The following is a 9,802-nucleotide window of genomic DNA, read 5'->3' as shown; positions in this document are numbered from 1 at the left end:
TGTTTTTCCTCTTAAATCGTCACCATTTCTTTAAACATTAATTAACTTAGGAATAAAGCCCAACATGTATGCTTTTTTCTGTACAAACCTCAGGAGGAATATGCCTTTTTTTTCTTCGTTAAAAGCAATTTCTAATGTTTTTCTTTCTTTTTCTTTTTGTGTTATCGTTTTCCTCTTTTCTCTCACGGCAGGTCTATCACTTGATGGCTTTGTCGTTGAGCTGGAAGAGATCCAGAATCTCCAGCATGGCCTGTTTGATGTTGGCACCAAAACGATGGGAGTCCTGAGAGAGAAAAAACATTTGAAGAACACTTTGAGAACTGCTGTTATACGGCTATACGTGGCGTAAAACGCATGGCATGAGGCATACATGGGCAACTGACGGCCCGGGGACCACATGCGGCCCCCACCTTCACTTAATGCGGCCCACGGGTTAATACCGGAATACTGATATATTATTGATTTCAGCTGTTACAATTCCAAATATGACCTGCTTTAATTATTTCAGTCTATATTATGACTAGTATAGTAGTAGTATTTTTTTTTTTTATGTCCAATGTATTTGTATTTAAGTTCATAAAGTTAACATGACTATATAATTAAATATGTTTGAAATTAAATCAAAATGTTACATTTCAGGATTCCAATTAAAAAATAACAAAATATTATTCAAGAATCCAATTCAAAAGAAGCAAAAAATAGCTGATCTACAAGCTCAAAACGCATCGCGCTGCGATGCGTTTTGAGCTTGTAGATCTGCTATTTTTGCTTCTTTTGTATGAGATACTAGAATGACAAAGTAGGACGTAGCAATATGCAATGTGGCCCTCTGGAGTGAAGGTGGAAATATAGTGGCCCTCGCCATCATCAAAGTTGCCCACCCCTGGAGGGATCAGAAACAGGCACACTTACAGTTTCTGGGCTTGAGTGCTTGCTGGAGATGTGGAAGTTGATGAGGTTCTCGCCAACAATGATGTAGGAGACGCCGTAGCCGTCATCGGCCACCTGGTGGACACAGGGAAGAAGACAGGAAGAAGGTTAGAAGGTTGAGTCGGGGGCAGGCACGTGCACACATAGTCATAGACGTAAAAGGGGGCTTGAGCCCCTGGCCTTTTATCTGTCTGTAAAAAGTGCCCTCTCCAGACCATGAATGCAGTTTTTACTATGGTGGAAGAAATGCAAATGCCCCCTTTTCCATGCCATACCTGAAGGCAGCATTCAAGAAAATTGCCTTGTCCAAACTCTCCTGAAATGAATGCAGCATCTTATGTTGGAAGAATTGTCCTCTCTGTGTAGAAATCCATGCAGTTACGCCACATCTCCAGTATTGACTTGATTTTGCTTAGTTAAGTGTGGTATCAAGCACCTAAAATAGCTGACCTCCAAGCTCACAACGTGTCGCAGTGCGATGCGTTGTGAGCTTGGAGGTCCGCTATTTGTGATATTTTCACCAAAAGGCCCTTTAGAAATTTCAGCCCCTGCCTCTCTAACATTCTCGGCACGTCCCTGACACACAGTGTATGGGGCTGTTCACCAATTCAAGGTTTTAAAAATAAAAAATGGTAAAGAGTAATTTGTATGGGAGTGACAAATATATGAGAATGTTTACCGTCTAACTGCATTTGCAGTAGCCTATTACATGACTACTAATACCTTTTATTGCAAATGCTGAAACAATCGTTGGTTGCTGGCTTGTTGTTGATTCTGTCTTGTGTTTTTCTTTTCTTTTTAGTGTGGGCGCCCCTGCAGGGCAACCAGACTATAGGACTATTTCCATCCACAGTAATGGTGGGAGGAGTTTGTACTTAGTTTGTACTAAGTGTGTCTTTGTAATGTAATTTTGTCAAAAATCTATGAAAATATTTAAAGAGAAATTAGTCTCTGCAACTGAGAACTTGAATCCATGTGATGATGATGATGATGATGAAGATGATGATGTGAAGGGAGACAGGAAGTGTGTTGTGTTCAGGTAATAACTCACCGGACCGAAGCCGCCTCCAGAGGACACGTACTCTGGGTACTTGACCAGGTCAAACAGCTCCACCTGCTGGAGAGGGGTCTGACTGGTGGACAGCCTCCAAGGCTCTGACAGCACCTACACACACGCACGCACGCACGCACGCACGCACGCACGCACACACACACACACACACACACACACACACACACACACACACACACACACACACACACACACACACACACACACACACACACACACACACACACACACACACACACACACACACACACACACACACACACATTTTCATGTCAAGGCTTGAGCGTGTGCTGTGAAAACCTTTTGGGGAGTAGTGTGCCAAACTTTGGACGTTTTTTTTTTTTTTTCACATCTTCCCATTAAAGTCAATGGGGAAATTGAATTCACTAATACATTAATATAAATTAAACTATTCAAGATATCTCTTAGGAAAATGGAAGCACAGCATTCCTGCTAAAACTGTGGGAGATGTCAAGAGAAGAATATTGAGCCTTTTGAAGAAAATGTCATTTACATATTTTAGTAATCTGAAAAGTTTTAGATTTAGTCTAGTTTTAGTCGACTAAATATGATTAGATTTTAGTCGACTAAAACTACAGTTAATTTTGTCTACATAAATGTATTTTGGCTCGTAATGGCTGATTTTGAACTTGGTTGCATGCTGAAAATAGCCGATCTACAAGCTCACGTGTCCCGCATGTAGATCTATTTTCACCCGAGCACAACCAAACATAAAATGACTTCTCTTTTAGTTCTACTGGATCTGATTAACGATTTAATTGTGTTTTTGTCGTTGACACAATTATATTTCTGTTCGTCTTTTAGGCTTTGAAGTTGCACATGGCAGATATGACACGTAACCTAAATATACAAAGAAATGACTGCCATGTAGATCGGCTATTTCCACTATTTTTTTTATGTTTGAAAACGTGAACGTTTTTCAACATGGAAACGATTATGACGATCATGACAAAATAATTGCGATTATGTCGAACAATTGCAATTAGGCGATTATGTCATAATTGTGACAGGCCTAGTACGGTACCTCCTTGAGGAAGGCGGACTCCTCTCCCAGGTACTTGGAGATGACGTAGAGGCAGAAGAGGTGGCGGTCGATGCCTTGCCCCGTCATGGCCAGACGGTACATGCTCTGGTGCTTCCCCGCTGCTTCCTTCAGCAGCTTCATGCGCTCTTCTCTCTGGAGGCACAGACAACACACAACAGGTGAGAGCAGGCACGTGCACACAAAGGGGGCTTGATGTCTATGGGGGGGCTTGATGTCTCAAAGGGGGCTTGTGCCCCTGCCCTTTTATTCGTCTGTAAAAAGTGCCCTCTCCAGACCATGAATGCAGTTTTTACTATGGTGAAAGAAATTTAAATGCCATTCCATTTCTCTCTGAAGAAATGGAATGCCTGAAGGCAGCATTCAAGACAATTTTGCCTCGTCCAAACTCTCCTGAACTTGAATGCAGCATTTTATGCTGAAAGAATTGCCCTCACTGTGTAGGAATCCATGCCGTATACGCCACATCTCCAGTATTGCCTTTTATATGCATAAGTATAGTGTGATATATTTGGGGACCACTGCCCTAGAGCTTGCCAAAAGTAAGCCTCAGCAGCCAACGGCTACTAGAGAGATGCTCCTGGGAGAAAGAGGCTTACCGTCTCGTCTCTGAGCATGGCGCGGACGAAGGCACACGTCTCCATGGTGCAGGAGCGCACTGTCTCCGTGCGGCCCTCTCTGAACAGACGGGTCATGGAGGCCTCGTACGTCAGGCAGAACTTCCCCTTGTCCTGCAGCAAGACACACAACACCCAGTTAAAAACCCAAGAAGGGGGGCACGGTGGCACAGTCGGTAGCGCTGTCATCTCACAGATACAAGGTCCCAGGTTCGATTCCCACCGGGGGACGCTGTGGGCGCTGGGGGACGTGTTTCCTGCGTCATCAGTGCCCACACCCTAGGACTAGGTAGGGTTAGCGAAAGGGCCTTTCTGTGTGGAGTTTGCATGTTCTCCCCGTGTCTCCTCGGGTAGATAGATACCCTCACAAAAGCATGCAGTAATCCTGGTTTCTATACTGCCTCCCCCTGGCCAGGCGTGGCAGGGGGAGAGCAGAAACCAGGATTACTGCTTAGGCAATTGGCACTGGGTGAAAAAATGGGTTACAAAATCGTCTGAAAAAAAGGAAAAAGATATCGTAGCAGTCGGCATGAAGCCTCTTATCTCCATCTTCCAACATTTTATGTTTTTTTGTGGGGAAATTAATGTCCTACTTCAGTGGTTTTCAACCCTTTTCTATATCAAGGTCCATTATTTAATATTTATTCAGCATTTGTGCCACGGACCACCATTTGATGACATTTAGCCTCTCACACCCAAAACATAGGAGAGATGACAGGCCAAACATTGACCAAAATAAAAATGTTTTCTCAGTGAAGCAGCGTGTCTGTGTGTTGTTGTGATGAAGTGACTTGCAGTTCCATACACACCCTGTAGTGGGCGAGCTGCAGGGCGATCTGGATGAAGGCGTCGGGGCTGGTGCGGCACTTCTTGATCAGGCCCTTGCCAAAGTCGTTAAAGGGGAAGATGTGAGAGTCCACGTCGTCTGCCAGATTCCTGGCCAAGGTCAGAGAGCTCTGGATCACCTCCTGGCACTGTGGAGGGCAGAGGTGTAGGGTGGCATGAGAAAGCATTAACCACGTGAATCCCAACGCCCCCCATTCTGAGGGGGCCGGGGCCCCTTACAACTTGACAACAGTCATGCACATAGCTCAAACTACCAGTAGAGGGCAGCCACGGTCTCCATAACAGTCTCCAGTAGTGGAGCTATTCTAGCAGTGCTGGAAGTACTCAGATGATACTTAAGTAAAAGTAGCAATACCACAATATAGAAAAACTCTTATATAATAATACTATTTTCTATAAGCAAAATGATAAAATAAGGCTGAATTGGTTAATGTAATTTTTGTAATAATAATCTTAATCTACAAAGTAACTAAAGGTGTCAAATTATTGTAGTGGAGTAATTACTACAATATTTGATTCTGGGATGTAGTTGAGTTAGAAGTATGAAGAATTGTAAAATTGCAAATACAGTACAGTACTTGTACTTGTGCTTGTGCTCAAACCTTTTCATGTGAAGGACCCCCAAAATGATATGTATTTGGCCACGGACCCCCATCTCAAAATATTTAGTTACAGGGACCCCCCAGGAGCAAAACTTTAGTTACAAATGTTCGCTTAAAAAAATACATAATTATATTCAAAGATTTGCACACATTTTCACGACTTAAAATAGCAGATCTACAAGCTCGCAGTGAGCTTGTAAAGCTGCTATTTTTCAATAGCTAAAGTATAAAATAATTAAGGCCCCTCCACCCTGGGCCCTGGTTACTCAGTCCCACTTTACCCCCCTTGTGACGCCCCTGGCAGTGTCCTACCTCCAGAGGCGTCACAAGGGGTAGGAAAGTGGGACTGAGTTACCAGGACCCAGGGTGGAGGGGCCCTAGTAACTTTAGCTATTGAAAAATAGCAGATCTACAAGCTCGCAGTGCGGCACCAAGTGCCGCACTGCGAGCTTGTAGAACTGCTTTTTTTTTTTTTGAAAAGTCGTGAAAATGTGTGCAAATCTTTGAATATAATGTATTTTTTAAGCGAACATTTGTAACTAAAATGTTGCTTCCGGGGGGGTCCCTGGAACTAAATATTTTGAGATAGGGGTCCGTGGCCAAATTCATATCATTTTGGGGGTCCTTCACACGAAAAAGTTTGAGCATCACTGACATGGAAACATATAGGTTTCTTGCACACATTTTCACAATTTAAAAAAAATAGCAGATCTACAAGCTTGCAGCTTGCTGTGAGCTTGTATATCTGCTATTTTTCAATAGTTAACATTCATGGGGGGCCCGCAGTGAATCCTTGTACCCAGGGCCCAGAATTTTGTGTGACGCCCCTGCCTACCTCAGCAGGGATGTCCCACTGCAGCCTCTGGGGCCCAGGCAGGTTGGGGTGGGGTTCCCCGTGGCAGTGACCCTCCTCTGTGTATCCCAGTTTGATGGGGTCCATGGAAAGCACATGCTGAAACACACACACACACACACACACACATTCAAAAGACACTTATAGAATCGGGTCAAAATTCTAATTTTCACGATTTTTCTAAAATAGCAGATCTACAAGCTTGTATATCTGCTATTATATACTGTATATCTGCTATTTTTCAATAGTTAAAGCATAAAATAAAGCATAAAATAACGATACACAATAATGTGTACCCGTTCTAAATGGAGAGATTTGTTAATTCATAAGCAAAACCCTAAGACCCTAAACAGGCACAATAAGGCACATGTAGGCGCACAAACACAAACACACACACACACACACACACACACACACACACACACACACACACACACACACACACACACACACACACACACACACACACACAAAGGTGTGTTTATAATTATGGTCGCCCTGATAGTCAAGTCAAGTTATTATTTACACTGCACGTTTCACACGACAAGGGCAGACTCCGTTGTGCTTCAAAATAAATAATGATGCAAAGGTCAACGATGACCCAAAATACACCTAGGCCTAATTGCATAATGATTAATGAGAATGAATTATAATACAATGACAAAAAAAGATAACTGCACACTTCAAAGATTTGTTTTGGGGCTTTTATGCCTTATATTAATAGGAGAGCAGACAGGAATTAAGGAGTGAAACAGGGAGCCACACGCAGCAAAGGGTGTCGGGATCGGGACTCAAACGCACAACACACTGCCAGGCATCAGAGCCTATGTGGTATGCGTCTGGACCGCTAGGCCAGCGAGAACCCCCCTAACTACACACTTCAAACCTAGATAAAAGCTTGTAGAAATAGATCAGTTCCATCTGCTTTTAAAAGCACCATAACCTGATTTAGAGTTTATTCTGGGTTTAAAGAGGACACCTTCATCAGATGATCTGAGGGGATCTGTTCGGTGCTAAAGCCTTTCACACCTAGTGTGATTTATAAACACCTACCTCCCAGATATGTCCAATGATTGGAGCGTCTGCCCACGAGTGCTCTGCGTTCAGTCCCATGGTACCGTTCTTGAACACGATGAGGTTGAAGGACTTATCGAACCATCTGAAGAAGAGAGAGCTCATGTTGAACCATATGCAGTATGCCAGGGACAGACAGGAGTTCTCAAACATTTCCACTTGATGGACCCCCAAATGTATTATGTATTTGTCCGCAGAAAATGGCGCTTGTACCCTCATGCACGCACGCGGAACGCGCGTGCCCGCAATTTGTGTGTGAATCGCAAATTATTACAAATTATGAATTGTTATCTTTAAATGGTAATTGGTAAATGGTGCATTTATATAGCGCTTTACATAGATTGTGCATTACAATACATTCACAGATGGTGGAGGAAACCTTGCAAGGTCAAAGACAATTCGACACTAACTCTGGGAGAGCCTGGGATCGAACTGGGAACCTCACAGTCCCCATCCGGCCGGTCTAATTAATTAATGTTCAAAATGTTTCAAAAGTAGTTGGTCTAGGCCTGGATGGCTGGCACCGCAGTCCGTGCACCTAGGCTCAATGTAGCCTTGACAGCGCGTTGCGGGTTTGAAAAAACGTTCTTACTTTACACCAGTGCCACAGACAGTGGTGTCGCACCAAATTCTGGGCCCTGGGTACTTTAACTTTTGAAAATAGCAGCTCACAGCGCGCTGCGAGCTTATAGATCTGCTATTTTTGAAAAATCTTGAAAATATGTGCATGTCTTTGAATATTTCAAATCCTTCCAAGGTTTTTTTTGAAAAATCTATGTTTCTATGTCAGTGGTGCTCAACATTTTTCATGTGAAGGACCCCCAAAATTATATGTATTTGGCTACAGACCCCCATCTCAAAATATTTAGTTCCAGGGACCCCCCAGAAGTAAAATTTGAGTTACAAATGTTTGCTTAAAAAATACATATACTCAAAGATTTGCATACATTTTCACAACTTTTCAAAAATAGCAGATCTACAAGCGCTGCGCTTTGAGCTTGCATATCTGCTATTTTTCAATAGCTAAAGTATAAAATAATTAAGGCCCCTCCCCCTTGGTCCCTAGTCACTCAGTCCCCCCCCCCCCCTTGTGACGCCCCTGTACACCAGTGCCACAGACGTACCGGTCGTAGCACTTCCCGTGCAGCAGAGACTTGGCGTAGCGGTCCAGGGACTTGACGGGGTTGTCCACCTCGTACTTCTGCTCGGTGTCGTCCAGGGTCACGAAGAAGGCGGCCTTCTCGATGATGTCAAGGGCCTGCTTGTTCTTACCGCGGCAGAAGTACTCGTCGCGAGCCTTGGCCCATGGAGTTCTGCAGGGCGTTAAACAGAGAAACATCCACAAGGAGTTAAACCAACCAAACAATGAGATGGACAGACTTTTATTGATCGTGTACCATGCTTTTAAAAATATATATTATATATAAATATTGGTCCATAATACTGTTTTATACAAGTTTTAGCCTAAACAACCACTCAGAACATGACATTTCAATATCTGTCTGTCTCTAATTCCAAGCCATTTCGGATGCAATACCAAAATGCCCTTTGTTGGCAACGGGGTGCTGTCTTTGGGCTAAAATTGGAACGATACAGAGAAGATACCATGGCACCATAATTTTCTGTGTATCGTTTCAATTTTAGCATGGCACCATGCTAATCTTCTCTGTATCATTCCAATTTTAGCACCACTTTACCCCGCCCACCTCATAGTCTCAATAGAATAGACTCAATAGGAAGACCAAAAAACTAGGGGAAAAAAAAGTAGTCCCTTTAAGATACATTTACAGGGCAAGTATTAAAGAAAGTACTGTAGAATCTACAGTACTTATTTTAAAGAAACACCATTAGTAATGAGCAAAACATACACTATACACAATCTTAACAGTGCATGGCTGCATGCATAATGCAGGTAAAAGAAAAATAGAGAACTCACAGTAAAAATGTCAGTCAGATAGTATCCTATATTTGTTGGTGATATTTTAATAATTAATGTAATTAGGCTCATTGGAAACAAGTCCTCAGGACTTTTTTGGGTTACCCTTTTAGACCAAGTGCACTTGTGTTATTTGCAATCAATCAATCCTTACTGTAACGAACTGTTGTTACTTCCCAGCAATTAAGTCTATTATTGAATGAGCCGAGTGACCTGATCATGTGCCTCATTATCCAACTTCATACTGTAGTTGATGATGGCTCCCAAGGGGAAACACAACACAAAAGACCAACAGTCTTTTGAGTTTCCCCTTGGGGAAAGATGAATCTATCATTAATCACTATTTTAATCAATACCGCTGTTGATTCAGCAAGGTTACCAAAAGTACAGACCCAACAGCATAATGCAGAACTCATATGAATATTTGAATGAAGCATCTGTGTGGGGACTCTGGACGGGGGGGAGGGGATCTTAACAAACCCCCACGTTAAACTTGTGTCACTTAATCTCAAATTACCAGGCTTTCCACCGCAGAGGAAAAGTCTGGTATTCGTTCTAAAACTGAGCCGCATGTTATCCGGTTTAGAAAAAAGGGACAAAAAGAATTGTGGTTCCCGGTGGTGTGTTCCGGTTGGTGTCGCATTGTTTGTGTTCCCAATGTAATGCAAATCAATCACTTTAGTCTCTCTAGTCGCACCAGGAGTTAGAAAATGGATAACCATTTGGGAGGTAACCGTTCGTTGGTTCCGGTCATCCCACCGGATCAGAAACCCGGAAATGGTACTGATCCCAGGATAGGGAGCAGGGAC

The 9,802-nt window shown here is 43.0% G+C and overlaps 1 protein-coding gene across 1 annotated transcript in view; it reads right to left on the bottom strand.

Moving 5' to 3' along the window:
- cpt1ab (carnitine palmitoyltransferase 1Ab (liver)) overlaps positions 1-9,802 on the bottom strand; it is a 48,742-nt gene continuing 38,940 nt past the window's right edge. Inside the window, exons 11-19 of the mRNA XM_080736359.1 lie at positions 8,182-8,370; positions 7,037-7,142; positions 5,966-6,082; positions 4,492-4,656; positions 3,665-3,796; positions 3,048-3,200; positions 1,982-2,095; positions 913-1,005; positions 1-283 (exon numbers count right to left, since the gene is read on the bottom strand). Of these exons, the coding sequence (XP_080592485.1) occupies positions 197-283; positions 913-1,005; positions 1,982-2,095; positions 3,048-3,200; positions 3,665-3,796; positions 4,492-4,656; positions 5,966-6,082; positions 7,037-7,142; positions 8,182-8,370 (1,156 nt within the window). The 3' untranslated portion in view covers positions 1-196. The remainder of the gene's footprint in view (positions 284-912; positions 1,006-1,981; positions 2,096-3,047; positions 3,201-3,664; positions 3,797-4,491; positions 4,657-5,965; positions 6,083-7,036; positions 7,143-8,181; positions 8,371-9,802) is intronic.

Source organism: Nannobrachium achirus (genome assembly GCF_963921795.1).
Source record: "Nannobrachium achirus genome assembly, chromosome: 11".
NCBI classification, from domain to species: Eukaryota; Metazoa; Chordata; class Actinopteri; order Myctophiformes; family Myctophidae; genus Nannobrachium; species Nannobrachium achirus.
Note: the sequence above shows the minus strand (reverse complement) of the source record. Positions and strands in the feature narration are given on the sequence as shown.